The sequence below is a fragment of the Macaca fascicularis genome, chromosome 11 (assembly GCF_037993035.2).
Source record: "Macaca fascicularis isolate 582-1 chromosome 11, T2T-MFA8v1.1".
NCBI classification, from domain to species: domain Eukaryota; kingdom Metazoa; phylum Chordata; class Mammalia; order Primates; family Cercopithecidae; genus Macaca; species Macaca fascicularis.
Window position 1 is genome coordinate 49,995,056 of NC_088385.1, and position 22,294 is coordinate 50,017,349.

At 35.9% G+C, this 22,294-nt stretch overlaps 1 protein-coding gene across 1 annotated transcript in view; it reads right to left on the bottom strand.

Moving 5' to 3' along the window:
- Window positions 1-22,294, bottom strand: part of ADAMTS20 (ADAM metallopeptidase with thrombospondin type 1 motif 20) — a 208,650-nt gene that overhangs the window by 41,374 nt on the left and 144,982 nt on the right. The window contains exon 29 of the mRNA XM_045365086.2: window positions 12,525-12,692. Coding sequence (XP_045221021.2) covers window positions 12,525-12,692 — 168 coding nt within the window. The remainder of the gene's footprint in view (window positions 1-12,524; window positions 12,693-22,294) is intronic.

Here is a 22,294-nt window from a genome sequence, read left to right on the forward strand (position 1 = left end):
TGTGGTGTTCTCTATATTTCCTGAATTTGAATGTTGGCCTGTCTTGCTAGGTTGGGGACGTTCTCCTGAATAATACCCTGAAGAGTGTTTTCCAGCTTGGTTCCATTCTCCCTGTCACTTTTAGGTACACCAATCAAACGTAGTTTTGGTCTTTTCACATTGTCCCATATTTGTCAGAGGCTTTGTTCACTCATTTTAATTCTTTTATCTCTAATCTTGTCTTCACACTTTATTTCATTAAGTTGATCTTCAATCTTCTTTTGCTTCATCGATTCAGTTATTGATACTTGTGTATGCTTCATGAAGTTCTCATGCTGTGTTTTTCAGCTCCATCAGGTCATTTACATTCTTCTCTACACTGGTTATTCTAGTTAGCAATTCCTCTAACCTATTTTCAAAGTTCTTGGCTTCCTTGCACTGTGTTAGAACATGCTCCTTTAGCTCAAAGGAGTTTGTTATTACCCTCCTTCTGAAGCCTACTTCTGTCAAATCGCCAAACTCATTGTCCAGTTTTGCTCCCTTGCTGGTGAGGAGTTGTGATCCTTTGCAGGAGAAGAGGCATTCTGGTTTTTGGAATTTTCAGCCTTTTTGTGCTGGTTTTTCCTCATCTTTGTGGATTTATCTACCTTTGATCTTTGATGTTGGTGACCTTGGATGGGGTTTTGGCATGGACACCCTTTTTGTTGGTGTTCAAGGCATTCCTTTGTTTGTTAATTTTCCTTCCAACAGTCGGGACTCTCTGTTGCAGGTCTGCTGGAATTTGCTGGGGGTCCACGCCAGACCCTGTTTGCCTGGGTATCACCAGCAGAGGCTGCAGAACAGCAAAGATTGCTGCCTTTTCCATCCTCTGGAAGTTTTGTCCCAGGGGGCACCCATCAGATGCCAGCTGGAGCTCTCCTGTATGAGGAGAGACTCCTCCCAGCAGGAGGAGTCTCCCAGTCAGGAGGCATGGAGGTCAGGGACCCACATGAGGAGGCATTCTGTCTCTTAGCAGAGCTCGAATGCTGTGCTGGGAGATCCACTGCTCTCTTCAGAGCCGGCAGGCAGGAACATTTAAGTCTGCTGAAGCTGCACCCACAGTTGCCCCTTCCCCCAGATGCTCTGTCTCAGGGAGATGGGAGTTTTATCTATAAGCTCCTGAATGGGGCTGCTGCCTTTCTTTCAGAGATACCCTGCCCAGAGAGGAGGAATCTAGAGAGGCAACTTGGCTAGAGTTGTGGAGGGCTCCACCCGATTTGAAAAAATGAGTTGTGGTGGGCTCCATCCAATTTGAACTTCCATGTGGCTTTGTTTACACTGTGAGGGAAAAACTGCATACTCAAGCCTCAGTAATGGCTGATGCCCTTCCCCCCACCAAGCTCCAGCATCCCAGGTTGACATCAGACTGCTGTGCTGGCAGCAAGAATTTCAAGCCAGTGGATCTCAGCTTGCTGGACTCCATGGGAGTGTGATCCACTGAGCTAGATGATGTGGCTCTCTGGTTTCAGCCCCCTTTCCATGGGAGTGAATGATTCTGTCTTGCTGGCATTCCAGGTGCCACATACAAAAAAAAATCTCCTGCAGCTAGCTCGGTGTCTACCCAAACAGCCGCCCAGTTTTATGCTTGAAACCCAGGACCCTGGTGATATAGGCACCTGAAGGAATCTCCTGCTCTGTGGGTTGCAAAGAGCAGGGGAAAAGCATTGTATCCGGGCCGGATAGCACCATCCCTCAAGGTACAGTCCCTCATGGCTTCCCTTGGCTAGAGGAGGGAGTTCCCTGACCCCTTGTACTTCCCAAGTGAGGTGACGCCCCTCCTGCCTGCTTCTGTTCACCCTCCATGGACTGCATCCACTGTTTAACCAGTCCCAGTGAGATGAACTGGGTACCTCAGTTGGAAATGCAGAAATCACCTGCCTTCTGCATTGGTCTCACTGGAAGCTGCAGATAGGAACTGTTCCTATTTGGCCATCTTGGCTAATTTGTTGATTCATGATTATATTTCAATGGATAGGAGTTTTGGAAAGCTGGCTGTGTAAATTGTAAACATAGACAACCTTGTCTTAACCTCTCCAAGTCTTGTTTTTCTTATGTGTACAATTTTGTGTTATTTGTGAAATGTCACAGAACACTTTCCATACATTTATTCCTGTCAACAGCTCTATAAAAGGGATACTATGGCTGAGGACACTGGGACTCGGAGAAGTTAAAGTCCCTTGCCTGAAGTGCTGCCTATAGTTAGTGATTGTCTTAGTCTGTTCAGGCTGCTATAACAAAATACCATAAACTGAATGTCTCACACACCAGAAATTTCTTTCCCACAGTTTTGGAGGCTAGAATTTCAAGATCAAGGTGCTGGAAGATTCTACATCCAGTGAGAGTCCACTTTCTGGTTCCTACAGGGCACCCTCTCACTGTGTTCTCACATGGAAGAAGGGATGAGCTAGCTTTCTGGGATGTCCTTTAAAAGGGACTAGAAAAGGCCCCACCTCCTAATACCATCACCTTGGGGTATAGAACTTCATCATATAAATTTTGAGGAAACACAATCATTCAGATCGTCCCATTCTTTCCCTGCCCCACTCCTCAAATTCATGTCCTTCTCACATGAAAAATATATTCATTCCATCTCAATAACACCAAAGTCTTAGTTCATTCTAGCATCAGTTCAAAAGTCTATAAAGTCCAGACTCTCATCTCAGTATCGACTCAATCAGATATGAGTGAGATTCAAGGTATAATTGATTCATCCTGAGGCAAATATCTCTTCAGCTGTGAGCCTGTGAAATCAAGAAAGTTATGTGCTTACACAATACAATGGTGGTAGAGGCAAGTCATAGGATAGACATTCTCATTTTAAAAAAGAAAAGTAGAAAAGAAGAAAAGGGTAATAGGACTTGAGTAAGTCAAAAACCTAGCAGAGCCAACAACAGTAAATCTTAAGTCTTGAGAATAATCTTTGATGCAATGTTCCACCTTCTGGACACACTGGGGCAGGGATCGGGTCCTCAGGGCTCTAGGTGGCATTGCTCCATGGCTTTGTTGGATTCAGCCCCTGCCACAGTTCTCATGGATTGTAGTTAGGTGCCTATGGCCCTTCCAGACTGAAGTTGCATGCCAGTGGCTCTAGTGGTCCGGGGTCACAGGGGCAGCTCTGACGCCATGGCTCCACTAGGCATCACCTTAGTGGGGACAATTTTTTCCTTTTTGCCACTTTAGAACAAGGATGAACTTTCCTCCACTGTCCAATAATATGATAACATGTTACGATTTCCATCTGAGACCTCATGGCCTTTACTATCCATATTTCCATGAACATAGCTCTGCTCTTGCAAAGGCCCTCTTCCTAGCTCATGTGCCCAAGTCTGTAAGCAGTTCTATCCTTTGAAATTTAGGTGGAAGTTGTCACACAACCATGACTCATTTATTCTGTTTGTCAGTGGAGATAGTCCCATTGGAAACTGCTAAAGTTTATCACCTGTGCACTCTGGAGGGTTGGCCATCACAGCCATTGCTATACTTGGGACCACTGGAGACACACCTGAGGTAGTTGAGATATTTGTTATAGTAACACCTCATTATGAGTACTAATTTTTTTATCTTAGTCTATTAGGGCTGCTATAACAAAATACCATCAACTCATGGCTTATAAACAACAGAAATTTATTTCTCGCTGTTCTGTAGGCTGGGAATTTCAAGATCAAGGTGCTGGCGGTGTCAGTGTCTGGTGAGGGCCTACTTTCTGATTTATAAAAGGGTGCCTTCTCACTGTGTCCTCACATGCGTGAAGGAACAAGCTAGCTCTCTGGAGTGTCTTTTATAAGAGAACTAATTCCAACAATGAGGGCTCTACCCTCATGATTTAGTCAACTCCCAAAGTCCCTACCTCCTAATACCATCACCTCAAGGGTTAGGATTTCAACACATGCATTTTTTTTCAGGTGTGGGGTTGGCAAATATTCAGATCATAGCAGCAGTGAAAAATAGTTGAAGTTCCGTTCTTTTTTACTCCAGACTGAGTTCTTACTGTGTTGCCTCCTGGGGATGAAGAAGGACTTGGCAATCTTTCAATTCTAGGATGTCAGGTGTTCCAAAATTAAGTAGTAAAACCATATAATAACAGAGCTTGACTACAAGAGCTGTGATGCCAACATTAATAAAGTGTAGAGTATGTCTAATGATATTTAATTTGAGAGTTTCATTGTTTATATTCCTTGTCATTCCAGTAGGAATTGCAGGTCATAATGAGTAATATTGTTTGGGGATCCATTAGTATTCCCAACTGTAATATTATAAGGGGGAAAAATCAGGTTATTCACCAAGTTCATTATTTCTGCAGGAGTTCCAGAGTAACTAATTTCCTTTTCACAACAGTAAATATATATCTGCAAAATACAGTTTTATTTTATTTCTGAAAGAAAATTAAAAGCCCACTAAAGCTAAGAATTTAGTTTACCCAGTAGACTAAAATTCCTCTCATAAACTGTGCCAACATTTTTACTGGAAAACACTTTAAAATGTAGTTTTCTCTCTTGTGAGTATAAGCAGCAACCACTGACTTCAAAGAGAATTTTTGTTGTTTTACTTACGAAGTAAAAGATAAGGCATATCTAAATGTATAAAATCTTATGCATATCTACAAATTTCATCTGCACTTTGTGTATGGCACAATATTAAATAGACTAAAATGTCTGGATGTAGTTTAACTCAAATGAATCTCTTCTGAAAATGTCTAGCCTATAAAATAAAGCTCCTGAAAATATTTTTCACAGCTTATTTCAGAAACATAAACTATATTTCAAAAACATCCTGCCTTTAAGCCTGAAAAAGAATTCCTGGAAAAAAATAGTTTATAAAACACAGTTTAGCAAGAAGTTCTATTAGGCAAATATAATTTCCTACAATTGGATAAACCACACTTGATTATTGGTCCTTTGATCCTAGCATGAGTTTTTAAAAATCCACTAAGAGAACAGCTAGCTACTATATTTTTGATATGAACCTCTTCTCTAAAAAGAAAAAGAAGGGACTACTACTTGGAAGAAAAAAGTAACTTGTTTTTCAGTTTTTAGGAATAAAAGTACAATAGCGTAAATCAGTATGGTTTTAGATTTTAACTTAGAAGAATTCGTTGCTTAAATTGAATATTCCTTAGCCTGCTGTCATCAATAACCCCAATTGCCAAATTCAACAGAAAGTTTTCAAATCTTTTCTTAGTTAGTCTCCCGAACTCATTTGGCACCATTGATCACTTTCTGTTGAATCATTCTGGTTCTGTAATTGAAACTCCTTTAGTTCTAGAGGGTCTCCTCTTACCTCTTGAATTGCTCCTTCTCAGGGTCTTTTACTATTTTCTCTGCATATTCTTTAAATGTCAGCATATCCCAGGGTTCCATTTATAACTGGATTCTCTTAAAAAGCTCTTTCTGAGCAATTTCTTCTATACTTGAGTAATTTCTAAATGCTGTCTCCAGCTTTGATCACAATTCTGAGTTCCGCATTTATATTTTCATGTATTTATAAGAACTGTCTCATGTATTTATAAGATTTTTATATGTTTTCTACTTAGATATGTCAAAGGCACCTAAAATTTAATATTTCCATGGCAAAACTCTTTCCCTTTTCCCAAAGCCATTTCTTTCTATGGTTGCAAATACAGGGAAAACACTATCATCCACTCTTAAGTGGCTTACTAGAATGGCTTCCCAAGGTACATTATAACTCCTAAATATGTATCCATTATTTTAACTTTTTTTTTTTTTTTTTTTTTTTGAGACAGAGTCTCGCTTTGTTGCCCAGGCTGGAGTGCAGTGGCTCGATCTCCGCTCACTGCAAGCTCCACCTCCCGGGTTCACGCCATTCTCCTGTCTCAGCCTCCCAAGTAGCTGGGACTACAGGTGCCCACCACCACGTTCAGCTAATTTTTTGCATTTTTAGTAGAGACGAGGTTTCACCGTGTTAGCCAGGATGGTCTCGATCTCCTGACCTCGTGATCCGCCCGCCTCAGCCTCCCAAAGTGCTGGGATTACAGGAGTGAGCCACTGCGCCTGGCCTTAACAGTTTTATAGAACTAATATTTATAAGCATGTCAAATTTTGTCTTTTAAAAAAATCCAAGTAATGAATGTAAAGGCATTGTGAAGCTATAAGTGCAATTATAACACCAACTAACTGATTGGGATGCACTGCTTCATCTATATTATATAACTCAATCCAAACAGTTCATAAATATCCTATTTATGAACAAATATAACACTGCATACATTAGTGCTTTAAAGACTTGAGAGTGGAAATGGATTAGGTAAATTTTAGCAAATCCACAGGTACTGTAGCCACTATAGCTATTGTAGAGCAGAGATAAGGAAATATTAGATTGTGCATTGCAAAAACGGGTTCAAAGCTGACTCACTCTGCTGTTTAATAAATAATTATTTAAAATGAAAATAGAGAAGTCTTCTCTTTTGATGCTTTGTTTATAATTTTTTTTATTATGGATAAGGTTTTGATTTCATTACAGTCATTTATTTGCAACTATGGTTTATTTCAAGGGAATCAATAATATAGTAGTACCATTAGCAGTAGTATAGTATTTAAGGTTAAAGAGACTCTAGGAATAAGTAATCCTAATTTCTCTTTCATTATGAAATCCTTCTATAACAATAATGAATGAGTAACCATAAAACCTACTCATACTTAAATAACTTCATTGTGGGTAGGTTCACTGTATTGTGAAAGCAGCCATGGCATTTTTAAATTTCCAATGTTAGCAAATATTCTCTTATATTGAACTAGAATACTTTTTAAACTTTAATGCACTGTCCAGAATCTGTCTGCCTTTTAAATGTAGAACAAATATATACCTACTTTCATGTGAGAAAGTATGAAGACATGAGGACTGGAACTGTAGCAGCCATTTTATGACCATTACAAGTTGAACAACAGAATCACAGAAATGCCAGTCCAGCACTCTAATATTGTAGAGCTGCTGAATTAAAATTAAAACTAGCAACTCTCTGATTTTGTTATGTAAACAAGAAACGTCTTTGTAGTTTAAACCACTAATAAAATCAGGACTCTTGCTACTAGCAGCAGAACACTAGACAACCAACATAGTATAGGTGCTACCATTTAACTGTTTTTCTCTGGGGATCTGGAAAATTGTCAAGATTTTTCTTATAATCTATATTCCAGAATAGGCACTACTCCAAATATCTGATCAGGATATATTAGTGCCCAACATTTTGAACATCATCCTTCTGTTAATGTAACCTAATATGTTAGTGATTTAAGCAACTCCATATTTAATATGTGATCAACTGTATTCTCAGTTATTTACCCTTTAACCTGTAAAATAAATAAATAAATATATATGAAACAGACATTTTTACATTAAAAACTTGCAATGAATTCAGCACAACTTCGAAATTACATTTCTATTGACTACATTATTATATGTAGTGCAGTGATGGCCTGAAATTGTGAACTTCATGTGTCCTTCTTGGCCAAGGGGGCAATAATTTGCTAAGAAAATATAAGGATGAGCTAATGTATAATGATAATAATGGAATAATGATAACTAGTATAATGGAGAAAGCTCAAATAGACCTGTGTTCAAATCCTTGCCCCCAACATTTCCTGTACTGTGACCTACACAAGCTTCTTTTTTTTTTTTTCTTTCTTTCTTTCTTTTTTTTTTTTTATTATACTTTAAGTTCTAGGGTACATGTGCACAACGTGCAGGTTTGTTACATATGTATACATGTGTCATGTTGGTGTGCTGCGCCCATTTACTCATCATTTACATTAGGTATATCTCCTAATGCTATCCCTCTCCCCTACCCCCTCACCACAATAGGACCTGGTATGTGATGATCCCCTTCCTATGTCCAAGTGATCTCATTGTTCAATTCCCACCTATGAGTGAGAACATGCGGTATTTGGTTTTCTGTTCTTGCGATAGTTTGCTGAGAATGATGGTTTCCAGCTGCATCCATGTCCCTACAAAGGACACGAACTCATCCTTTTTTATGGCTGCATAGTATTCCATGGAAGCTTCTTAACCTTTCCATAAGCTTCTGTTTCTTCATCTGCCTAATGCACATATTAATACCTGCATTTGTGGGGAATGAAAACTCTTATATGGTGTCAGGAAGTGTCCCTTGCTGCTCCCTTCTTCTTCTCATTTTTTTACTTTTGTTATGGAGATTCAACTATTTATGCCTTGAAAAGTTTGATAAATGCCTTACATTACAGTGCTCGTCACCTCAGCCTACCCCAAGAAAAGGCCACTTTAAATATCAAGAAAGATGATAAAGGAGGAGCATTAACAGACAGCATTGAAATGAAAAACAGAATTTCACTAGCTAGAAAAAATTAGGAAGCAAAGTTTACCCAGTGCTGGAAGCAGGAAGGTATCCTCCCTGTCCCTGAACTCTAGTCTACCTTCACTAGTAGAAATGTCACTGACATTACAAATGAAGGGATCACAGATTCTTAGGAGCTTTAGGGACTTAAAAAATTAACATTTACTATTTTTCAAATTATAAAACATATACATATATGTCAGAAATTCTGAAAATATAGAAATAAAGATTTATACTTACGTATTTTTGAAATTACACAATATGGAATTACAGAAATACAAAATCTCTTAAACATCTAGCATTTAGCATACAGTTTCTTTTTTTTTTTTTTTTTTTTCCAAATTAGGGGCTTTGGGTGGGGAGCACTGGGCAGCAGATTTGTGGGATTTTGGAATTTATATCACCTTTGGTCCTGGCTCTGATCTTAAAATGCAAGTAAGAAAATGATGGGTCTCAGCTGCATCCATGTCCCTACAAAGGACGCAAACTCATCCTTTTTTATGGCTGCATAGTATTCCATGGTGTATATGTGCCACATTTTCTTAATCCAGTCTGTCACTGATGGACATTTGGGTTGATTCCAAGTCTTTGCTATTGTGAATAGTGCCGCAATGAACATACGTGTGCATGTGTCTTTATAGCAGCATGATTTATAATCCTTTGGGTATATACCCAGTAATGGGATGGCTGGGTCATATGGTACTTCTAGTTCTAGATCCTTCATCATTCTCAGCAAACTATCGCAAGAACAGAAAACCAAACACCGCATGTTCTCACTCATAGGTGGGAATTGAACAATGAGATCACTTGGACTCGGGAAGGGGAACATCACACACCGGGGACTATTATGGGGAAGGGGAAGAGGGGAGGGATTGCACTGGGAGTTATACCTGATGTAAATGACGAGTTGATGGGTGCTGACGAGTTGATAGATGCAGCACACCAACATGGCACAAGTATACATATGTAACAAACTTGCACATTATGCACATGTACCCTAGAACTTAAAGTATAATTTAAAAAAAAATTTATTTCAAGATAAAAAAAAATAAGAAAATGATGGGTCTCAAAGAAGGTGTAAGCAGCCAAGAGGCTGATTTAACCTGATTCTATACTGAATATTGTTGTGTGAGATTCTTTAGGTATGTAAATGGTCCAGCAGGTTTGCCATGATTAAGGGGAGGTAAGAATTCGGAATATTTTTTTTTCCTAAATAGAGATTGTGCATTTGGATGGCACTTAAGTAAGTCGATGGGACGTGAGATAATGAAGAATCTAGAACCATACTAGCTTTAAAAACTTGAATTTACAAGTGAAGCTGCTATTCCCAAATAGATAAAATTAAATTGAAAAAATCCCCTTGCTTCCAGGAAGTGGGGGTGGCGTGTGAGTGTGTACGTTTTAAATGATTCAATTATTTAATTTGCATCTAAGGATATACATCTGAACATAGAGGACAAATGGTCCTGCATAGCAACGTTTGTTCCTGTTTAGCAACAGTCATTAAAATGCATTACTAAATCCTTTCGTTAAACAAAAATATACAAATATCAAATGAAGAGTGTTCCTTCAAAACGCATTTGAGCATCTCTGTGGTCAAAATTTACCAAATGAGTCTTTCCATTTGAGGCATCATGTAAAATAGTAATAAAATGAAATTATTTTAAGTGTGATTATATTAAAGCAATGTGACAATTCATACAATTGGAATAAAGCAGCAACCAGTGATTATCTTGCAACTACCTCTGAAAGTACACTTCTGTTTAATACATTATTATATGTAGTGCAATGACAGCTTGCAATTGTTAACTTCGTCTGGATGCTTTTTATAGAATAAATCAAAGGGCAATGACTTCACAAGTGGTAATCTGTTTCTGGCAGAGATGTGAGGACTGTGTGGGTGAATGCAACTAATTTCTATGACAAGGAAAACCAATTCAAAGAGAAGAAAGCAAATTATGTTTTTAAAAAAAGCATCTATTTTTTATAGTTCTTAAACATTCATATTTGTATTTCCTGAAATACATTCCTTTAGCAGATCTTATGTAATTTCATATTCGGTGGTAAGCCAAGGCCAATTTGTTACCACGGATGATGGATTCACTATTGTGGAGCTGGAGGTTCAGAGACAGAAAGTGTCTCTCATGAATACCAGCCACAGCAGCTACAGCAGCTGCACAGCAGGAACAGAAGCTTTGGGGCCAACAGGAATATTGGTGGCCAAGACACAAAAAGTCTCTCCCCTTCCACTCCCATGCCCCTGTGGCTCCTGCCTGATGTAGGAACTGGGAGTTAACTGCTGGACAGATCTCTGGCCGTTCATGTTCAGTGCGTTTAGGATGTTTCACATCCTTAGGGGAAAGCTACTTTGCCATTATCCTGCCACACCTCTCTCCAGATCAAGTAAGGCAAACCTCCACTTTAAGTAAAACCATAATATGAGAAACATAGTAATTTAAGAGATGGTGAGTATTTTTGCAATTATATCACAGTATTCAAAGCAAGAAGTATTTAGCTTAGATAGGTGCTTAGGAAACAAAATATCCATTGTCGCCAAGAGAAAAAGAGAAACTGGTCTGAGATAATTCTGAACAAGTGAGCATGGGTTAGGTTTTAGTCTTACTCCCTAAAGATAATGCTTAGTCACAGATGCTACTAAGCAACACAAGCATATCTGAGTTCTTCTGAGCTCACACTATATGAATGTAAATAATGGTCAAAATGTATGTAGAGAGGCCATTATAGGCTCGGGAACAGATGATGATGAACTATTAAACTAGACTGGGGTGGGTGCAATGGAGATTCAAGAGCTACTTGAATGAGAAATGAGAGAATCTGTTGAGTGACTAACTATGGAGGCAAGGAAAAAGGATAAGGATGGATCCAGTATTTCTTTCTTGAACAACTTAGTAGGGAGTAGTGACATTTACTAAATAAAACAGGTTAATAGAGAAATCTTTTAAATCATGACATCTGGTAAAGCATGAAAAATAATTGATTGATTTGATGAACATTCAATATAGAAGCAAATGCCCAATAATACATCTTTTTTTGTGGGATAAAAAACAGACACATTAGCCTCTAGTTTTCTTGACCATAAGCCCCAGCACATTAACACCTGACAGAGGCTGCCTCTTCTACAAAGACATTTGAGATTTTTACTCAATTTGGGAGGCTTTTATTCAGCATCAGTGAGGCACTGACGTAATTCCACTCCAAAGCTGCGTGCCCTGCATTGACATGCTGAGTGCAAAGAGAGAATGATGATGACTTTGGACCCCAGGGGAAACTCCATTTCCTTCTAGCTCCCCAATAGACATAACTCAAACATCTGACAGAGATAAGGAAGTTCCATGATGAGAAGATGGCTTTCTTTTTCCCTTTGCAGGACTAGGCCCTTTAAGAAATAGATAAGCTCTCTGAGGTACTGCTGAGAGCAGCCAGATGGCTACGTTGAAAGTCTAGCTCCACTGAAATCAGTCCTTAGGAAATTATTCCAGCTATCCTTTCTGACTTCTTTCATGGCTTTTGTCCTCTCAATATTTCCCAAGCTGGTGGTGTTTGACAGTCATTTTCAAATGCATGCCTACCCAAATTTAAATTTTGATCTCTTTTCTCTGAGTATGCCAAGTGGTATCAATTACCCTTCTTTTACAGGCTAAATTGTCAGCCTGGGTCTCATTTATTTATCAACTTCATTTTTGGTGAGTCTTTTCATTTTGGTGAGTCTTTTCATTTTTGGGGAGTTTTTTCATTCTAGCACAGCCTAGGCTATCTATCTCTGACAACTCCCTAACTCTCAATCTCCGATTACAATCCCATCTGGAATTTACCAGTCCCTTCTCCAAGATTCAATCTTAGCTAAAATCCAACAGTCTTAGCTAATCCTCCAAGATGGGAGGATTGCTTGAGTCCAGGAGTTTAACAACAGCCTGGGCAACATAGCAAGACCCTGTATTAATTTTTTTAAAAATCAAATGACTGATTTATTATTTAACTATAAACTTAGCAAACGTGTTAACACTGTTTAGTATTAATACTAACAAAGCATAGTGCAAAAAAGTACATAGCAATACATTTTAGAGAAGTAAAACATTAAAGGTTATGAAAAATAAGAATGAATTAAGATTTTCTTTTTAAATACCAAAAATACATATATAATTATAAAATATACATCATATACCTTATTCCAGCTATTGGCTTTCCATGAAGGGCATCTGACAGATCTACAGGCTTTGTGAGTTGGAGGTTTCTGTACTTGACTGCAATTTGTGTCTTCTAATTTCCTTTGGAATTGGTCAATGCAAAACACTTCACGGTACTTTCTACCTTTACCACAAGAGGCTGAGCACTAGAAAAGAAATATGAATGCACTTGATTCATTTTCTTCTTGATTAATTTAAGCTTATCTTAAAGAAGTACAAAATGCAACAATCCACACATAATTGCTTTGATATTTTTATTAAGATATACTCTGGTATTTCTAATTAGCAAAAAGTTAAAATTTACCAATCTGCTCTGGACTCTCAATTAATGTGAATATTACAAGGTAATATGATTACATTTTTATAATTTATTCTACAAAAAATGTATTGATTGTCTACAATATGCCAGGTACTCTTCTGACACACCAATGCTTTAAATCTTTTAAGGTTAGACTATCCTCAACTAACTCCTTTTATCATCCAATAAAACTTGCATTCAATTTTGTAGTATCAATACCCATTTTATTTTTATCTCCATATGCTTTTCTATACTGTAAAGTATGTTTTCTATGTTAAAAAATTTTAGTAATCTCTCAGTGCAGGAAACTGTGATTGAGAAAGCAGAAAATTTATTTTTTTTAGCATCATTTCAATTCAGGTTGTTTTTTGCATCAGTCTGGAAGACGTCTTTCTCTACCATCGGCCCTCCGATTTATTTAGTAAACAAAAAATAACTGAAATGTTTTTAAAAATATAGGTAAAATAACGATTTGACTTCATTTGTCAGTCAGTTTTCATTTTATGAGTGAGGACAGTGCAATGTGGTAGAAAGCACTTGGGCTCTGGCATTGAGTACCACTTCTGTCACTTAGAGCTGGGGAAATTTAGGCACATTTCATAACCTGTCCAAGCCTTGATTTTTTTTTTCATTTATAAAACATGAGTTTCATTTATAAAACATGAGTAACATCAACCTTACAAATTTGTTATGAAGATTAACATGAGATAAAGAATATGCAATGTCTAACCCAGACCCTATTCCACTTGGTAAATCCTCAGTAAACATTTAGCTTCCTCTTCTACCATTTTCCTTCATATAGTCTCAGAGAAGATATTGACAATTTTAGCATGGTATATGTACCAGGGGAAAGCTAAGCAAAGAAGTCATGGAGTCCAGACAACCTTTCTCACTCCAACAGTTGGCATATGGTTTCATTTAGAAACTACATTATGCATTTTATGCATATTGTGAATTCCTAGAATATTAGACTATACGGACTATTTGATATTTAAATAGTTTAAACTTTTAAAAAATGAACATTCTGGAGATAATTTACCTTTTTATATTACCAGCAATATGTTACAATAATGCATTGATTATTAAGAACTATTAATGATATCTTAGATGTTCTCTACCTCTCCTCCACCTCATTAATACTTACAGTCATTCCATGCCACTTAGAACACACTTGGTTCTGTGAAAATCTCTAATGGATCTTCATATGTTGTATTAAGATACATTCTTTCCTCCTATTGATCTAGACCTACCTATATGCTTTACCGTTCCTGACCACGTACCTTGGGCACTTTCCTTGCCTCTTTCTTTTCTTCATTGTTTACTTTTCAGAGTATAACCTATTATATACTAAAAAAAATCAAATATTATTGAGTGTCAAATATATACTAGGGAGTGTGCTGACTACTTTGAGTATGTACATGTTCACACATGGAAGAATAATTTTCCCCAAAATAATACTTTGAAACTGTGACCTTCCTTTTGAACAAAGGAAACATTGATTACTCCCTCTGCTAGTCACTTTATTAAAAGGTAATAATTATTGCGAATAGTCACACAAAGATTCATTAAACAGCATCTCTTGCTTTTGCTCTTGATGTATCCTCAAAGTGCTTATAATCTAAATGATACACATCATCTTTGAAGTGAATTATACCAGTGTAGGTCTTAATATTGCACTCAGTGAAGATCGGAAAAACAAAAACACTACATAATACTAAATACCATTAAAAGGATACAATAAAAAATGTGATGGAATTTAAAAATTCATGAAATGTAGCCATTTCTTTCTAGGATATTTGTAAGTGCTCAAAGAGAAGGTAATATTTAAATTCATTCTTGAAGGAGAGGTAAGTTTGTTGACAGACAAAGGTGAATGGTCTTATATCTATGTTTGTTATGACTTATCTAGACATTGTCCAGGTGTGTCTGTTTTGTAAAATTCCCAGAGTTCTTTTAACAATGCCAAGAATCCAAGAATCAGCCAGTAAATATACAGTAACTTGTTGGTATTTCTGATAAGAATTGCCAATTCATTTACAAAGTTATGTAATAACATAAGAGGGGACAAGTTAAATTCCAAATTCTAATTAAGAATTCAGCAATACATTTCCTCTATAAGCATTATCTATGAGTGGAATGTAAACTCACACATGTAGTACACTGCCAAAGTTAAGAATTATTTTTCAAGAAACTGAATAGTCTTCTACTCTATAACTTTAGGTCATCTTTGCTTCTCTCTCTTCTTTGTTATTTTAATCAACATAAATCTATTTTTATCAACCTTTATATTTTATAATTTGTAAGCATATTTTTATGCATTTTTTGCTCAAGAGCTGACAATGGCTCTCTTATTGTCTTAATAGCAAGTCAAACTTATACTCCTTGCTTTTTTGATCCACCAAATTTTAATCAACATGCCTTCCCAACTTTATATTTTGCTGCTTTTCGCCATGCAAACCTTTGCTCCCTTTAAGCATAATTGCTTTCTCTTTAATGTGACACATTCGCTGAAACACGGGGCCTAACTCATTATTTCCTTTACCTAGACTAATCACTTCCTCTAATAATTATCCTTAAAGCCCTAATTCAATCCCATGTCTAGAGTAAATACACATCAATCTTTCCCTTCCCTGAACTGTCCTGAGTCCTACCCTGTTTTTAGCACTTCATCATTTTCTACATTTTCAACTTTAGTCACATGCTTCATCTACACAGCTTCCTGGAGGTCAAGCCCTTTTAGATCACCCATATCACATACAAAGTGGCATGTGTAATAACTATCAGCTGATGGACGTTGATTAATGGTATAAGCAATTTTTAATTTGCTTTTATTAAACTCTAAAATAATTTACTTAAAAATTTTAAATTCCATGAAATATATTCATTGGTTAAAAAGCCAAAAGTCCTCTAGGAATGATAGAAAAAATACAAAATCAAAGAACTACAAAATAAATTATGCTTTAGATATACTTAAGTAAAGCTCTTTTTCTCCAAGATCTGAAGAGGGTAAGTACAGATTCTATCCTCGAGATTTAAAGAGGAGTAAGTCCAGCATTTTATCATATTTGATGAAATTCCATCTGGGGATTTCTCTAAAGTAAAACAGGACATGTTATGCAAACAGTTATGTTTTAGTTGGAATGAGGCATCCATAGAGTAAACAACTAGTGAAATGATACCTTCCTTTCAAACCACAATACATTCTGAGTTGTAAGGATTCCACAAAATAGCCCATTTGGTATGAATATTCAAACATGAAGTGTTTTCTTCTGGTATCCCAGCAATCTGTTGTTTTTTTCCCTCTGTTTTATAACCCTGACACCATTATAGTCTTCTGAGGTTTTATTTAATGCTGTGTAATTCATTTCTAGCATTCTCATCAAAAGAATTTTTCTTGACAATCAGCCCTAGTTCCCTTAATTAGTCTTAAACTCTTGCTGAGATTTTTTTTTTTCCAATGACTACTATGGAACAGTAGATACAACACACAACTCATTTCAGAAGTAGTGATACTAAATAAACATACAAGTGCCCCGAACTGACAATTCTTATAAATTAGGTGAAGACAGATGTCTAAGATAAAACAGGGAATCTGAAACAAATGCAAAATTTGCAAGCGTTGAAAATGTAGTCCCCTCTAACATGATAACTTTGGAACAAGTATATTTTTATTTTTAGAGAAAAGCTGTACATAATTATAGAATAAGATTACTTCTCATTTTTAGGTGTGGATTTTTTTGTTTATATATAGGATACTACAGAAGAATGAGTGTATTGACTTAATTTGTGGGAGTCTTGTGGATTAATTCTGGAAACTTAAACTGTAAAACAAAATAAAATAAGGAAATAAAATTCATTTAGCTTCAGTTCTAGGATGGAAATCTTGTTTCTTTAGGCTTCCCTAAACTATTATATTGATCTGGCACTGTATCCTTTCTGACAGTATGGGGAAACATACAGGTACTGGTTAGAATTAATATGTACCCTAACTAGTAATTATATATCCCTGAAAAGTAACTGTTACAGTAGTCATGCATAAACTGTGCCCTTTATAGATTTTACAAGCTGGATAACTATAAGTAAGTTATTTAACCTCACTAGACCTTCATTTTTCATATGTAATATTGGTAAAATAACACTTATTTCATATACATCTCTGGGTAAAGGTAAGATGAAAGGCATTTTTTTTAAAGAGAGAAATAGCCAAACTAAGAAAACTCTAAAGACATCTGTAATGCTATAGCAAAATGCAAAATAAAATAAAATAAAATAAAATCAATAAAGAACTAAAAGAGTAGTGCAGAACATCACATTGATTAGATTCAGGACAAGATTGAAAATGTCTCCCATAAAGCAAATGGAAGAGTGAAGATGAGACAGAGAAGAGATGGAGAGTTGACATATGAATGTTGTTTCCTGGAAAATACTCTGCTCATTCCCAGCTCAAGTCATCATATCATTGCACATGCATTATATCATTTCCTCCCACTCCAACACATTCACCCATTTCATCCCTACATACTTTTCAGTGGTGAGTTTAAATCTCATTTCCTTCTCAAAACTCCCTTCTCTGATGGAGGATATCTGATGTCCAATTTAGACGAGATTAGGTAGGGTTCTTACAGACTTTTTTTTTAGCACCCTTTCTCCTTTGCTATACTCAGTACACCTGTAATTGTCTGTTCTATGTCTCTTTTCCTTTCCAGACTATAAATCTGCTGAGAACAGACATATTGTAGGGAAACACACACACGCACACACACACATGCACACGCACACGCACAAACAAACAGCACCCAGAATCACTCGTTTTTAATTTAGTGTGTCACGAATCATTCTACCTATCTTTTACAAGGAGGAAATAATACCAATGCAGCATGAACCATAGGATCTTGCATCAATTTACTGACCAATGTTTGCCTGAAATAGTAGATATTCCTCTGGCACCACATGAACCGATTTAGATGGTACATTTCCAATGTAATAGTTATTTTACATAGTAATGATCATCCTCAACTTTAGCTACAAAAATCCTTAGTTGGCTATTTGAAAAAAAGGCCTGAAGTTTGGTGTATAAAAAATCAAGTGAAATTAAAATTAAGAGTAAGCATTATTTATCCATTGGATCTTTTAATTAAGCTTGGCTAGAAAAGTAGCAAATATCCATTTCATTTGCTACTGCATAGTTTCATCTATGGATGAAGGCATATATATATTTGTTTTTATGTTAATCATCTAAACTTTGGTTAAACTTCTAAAAGAGTATCAAAACTAATATTTAATATGCTAAAAATTAGTCTTTGAAACACAATATTAGAAAAAGGGTTGACATCAACTGTAAGTTTTATGCTAAATATTTTAGTGAGTATTAAGATAAAGTTGATTACTGAGAGAGACTTCAAAGAAAACCTAGTTTACCTTCATACATGTTTCCTTCATATAAATTATTGTGTTATAATTTAAAAGTTTCTAAATCTGTACATAGCCTAAATTATTGCCAGCTGAATAAACTTTCAATGAGTGAATTTGACAATGACTCTGTTGCTGAAGCAGAGATTGTTTAGTTATTCCAGGTCAATCAGTAAGAACTAGAAGTATCTTACAACAGCTAAACTACTGCTCCTTAAACATGCCTCCACATTTGCTGGTAAGAAACATATTTTAAATTAAATAGAGGCCAGGTGAGGTGGCTCATGCCTGTAATCCCAGCACTTTGGGAGGCTGAGGCCAGAGGATTGCTTGAACCCAGGAGTTTGAGACCAGCCTGGTAACAAAATGAGACCTCATCTCTACAAAAAAAAAAATTAGCCATGCATGGTGATGGTGATGCACATCTGTGGTCCCAGCTACTTGGGAGACTGAGGTGTGATGATCCTTGGAGCCCAGGGGATGGAGGTTGCAGTGAGCCAGGATCACCCCACTGCACTGCAGCCTGGGCAATAGAGCGAGACCTCTTCTCTAATAAAAATAAAAATAATCATCAATAAATAAATTCAATTAAACATTCCAAAATTTGATAATATAATTGTAAACATTTCATATGCTTTTTCAAAAACCATTTTAGGGATGGTTAAAAATTATGGCACTTAATTTTTTAAGCTACCATAAATAACCTAACTAGACGTAAACTTCGTAATTATCATTTTTCTCCCTCAACCATTTTATTTTAGTCCTCTATTGTTGTTATTAAACACAAAATGACGATAAGAAAATATAAAACTGAATAAAAATAAATGAGGTGGTATTATTCAATTTCACTTTGGCTTTTGAAATTTTCTGATTTTTTTTAAAAACACAATCCTTAAGAAGTCATCAAATGATAAGATAAAAACAAATTTTTACTTTATTACTAGATATGTCACTTTTCTTTGTCTGTTTTCTGACAGCAAGGTGCATAAGTCATTGTTGAAAGTGTAAGCGCTTATAACCATATGGCTAGGTATCATGTCTATCCTATTGCTCATTTTATGCCAGGTATTAGCTAATTTCTGCAGACAACCAAATAAAGCCTGCTGAGGGTTCATGCAACCCTTTTGTTTAGGTAAAGGTAAACTTAAGGAAACACACATATTATACATTACAAATTCAAATCCACTTTCTCACTACAAACCAGAAATCATTTCCATCAAGATAGGTGCAACTTCATAAGATGTATCATACAATACATAAAATAGAGTGGTTTTTATTTAAACATCCACATGTTATAGTAGCTAAAGATAATCAGATGTTGGAGTGTCTCTCTTGGAATAATTTGAGAGGATTAGTTGTGTTTTCCTTAGTCTTTGGCAATTCCAAATGTATTGATGAACTTTTCAACATTAGAATATGTATTATTTATCCTGTTTTTATCTATTTTCAAAATTAAAATATTTTATGCATCTGCAGCAAAGTTAAATTAAAATATTTTAGTAAAAAACACATTATAGCTATTTTGCTAAAGAATTTTTTAAATGATGTTTGATTATATTAAATGTCTTTAGAACACTATTATGAAATAAAAGATTAGTGTATGAAACAACATATTAAATCAGGAAATGATAGAATTTCAGGTCTAAACAGACCACAAATTAGATATTTTGAGAAATAAAACACTATCATGTGTATGCATCCATGTATATGTCTTTCATTTTTTTTAGAAGCCTATAATAACGTTCTTTAAATAAAACAAAGAGGCTATATCTAAATCCAGAAGCCAATGATACTTGTAGATCCAAGAGAAAAGCCCACTATAGGAAAATCTTAGATAAGAGTTCATACAACCACTTTGTAATTAAGGGAATTCCCTAGAATGAAGAAACCTTTTTTAAATTGAGCGTCTCAGTTAGTAGCAAAGTAAAACATTAAAGTAGCTATAATAGAGTAGTAGGATGTATTTCTGCTTAAAACAAAAAAAAATTGACAAAATATGCATATTAAGAGCAGAGTGTCAACTCTAAAATAGTACTGCTACTGTTCGTTTAATTCAATGCACATGTGCTCTAGGGAGTAAGACACTAAATCCATCAACAGAGACCCCATTCATAGTGCTTCCTGAAAGATTATACTTATAGTTTTAAAGTTTAATGGAGTTTGAAAATGTCCTTTTTAACTTGTTACAGGCGTTCTTTGACTATTCAGCTCTAATAAGCCAAGACAGCATTTGGTTTTAAAAATATTTATCACTGAAATATTTCACTCCATTGCATTGCATCTAATCATATTTAAAATTTGTAGCTACAGACTTTTAAAAATTTAAAAATCAGATTAATTTGCAAATATGTTTGACTCTCAAAGGAAAAAACCAAATGATTTACAACAAATATATCCAGCAGACTTTCATTAAATTAATATCATTGTAATAATCATATATAATTTTATATTATTTTGAGCATATATGTATATGTACATACACTCTTAATGAATTTACAGTTCTTGGCTAATCCATGCACTATGAGAGAACTTACATGGAATTCATCTAACTCAATTGGAAGTAATAAAGATAATTTACTATAATTATTAATATTTTCTATATTATAACTTTGGAAAAGTTTTGTGATTAGTTTCACTTTCAAATATAAAACCTGAGGGAAAGCTGCAGTAACTTATGCAAATATCTTGTACAGAAATACTCACTTATCTCGTTTTATAATATTATTTTCCACAAATAACTATTGGAAAATCAGAACAAGAAATCATCCTAGTGAGTGGGAATTAAAGGACTCAATTGATTGGATTAATTTTCTTCAACAGTAAGTTTTGATAAAGAATCATTTCAAACCTGCAAACAGCCGGGCGCGGTGGCTCAAGCCTGTAATCCCAGCACTTTGGGAGGCCGAGACGGGCGGATCACGAGGTCAGGAGATCGAGACCATCCTGGCTAACACGGTGAAACCCCGTCTCTACTAAAAAATACAAAAAACTAGCCGGGCGAGGTGGTGGGCGCCTGTAGTCCCAGCTACTCGGGAGGCTGAGGCAGGAGAATGGCGTAAACCCGGGAGGCGGAGCTTGCAGTGAGCTGAGATCCGGCCACTGCACTCCAGCCTGGGCGACAGAGTAAGACTCCGTCTCAAAAAAAAAAAAAAAACAAAAAAAACCTGCAAACATTAGTTCTTGAACTTGAGTTTATTTTGGTAGAAGCAAGAGTAAACGTAACTCTAACTCAAGATGTGAGCACTATTTGTAGCAAAAATACTCAAGAAAAACTGCCATTCATTTAAAGCTTGTAATTTATACTTTTAACTTTCTAATAATATTGTTTGTGTGTACTACAAAGGGGAAATGAACATTTTGGACTCCTCTATAAAATCTGTTTAGCAAGTGGAACTCACCTAAAGAGTTCCTGTTTGGAGTTTTTATTGACTCATCCAGTAACATGAACCTTTACAAGTATAGGGTGACATGGAGAAAAATGGTATGGTTAATATGAGAATAATGCAAGTCTTGTCTATTTTTAACAATTTCTTTGGGGCCATTATTGCGAATTTACTTTTTCTTAATGTTTTTACACAAATCAACTGAAACACTGCTTTTGCAAGAATGTGCGCCACATTCCATTATAAAAACTCCACTCCCATCCTACCCCTGGGAGCCTACATCCAGAAGCATGACCGTCTGCCTTCCTGGACTGACAAATGCAGAAAACTATTCAGTGTGAGTAGACCATAAAAAGATAAAGAGATCAGAAAAATATCTAAAGCATACCTTTTAAAAAAAATATTGTCTTTTAAGGCATTACTTACTATGGTAACATTTACAAATTCTTAAAATCGAGTGCCAACAAAATAGCAGGATTTACCATTTCAAGTTTCCACAAGTGTTTTATGTGCTAGCTGTGGGAGTTAACAGCCATAAAGCCAAGAAGTTTGCTTTTAAGTAGGGTTATAAAGGCCTAAAAAGGAATATGCACAGAGTACTCTGAGATGAGAAATAAATGAGTTCTATGGATGCTTTGAAAAGAGAAACGTCAGAGTT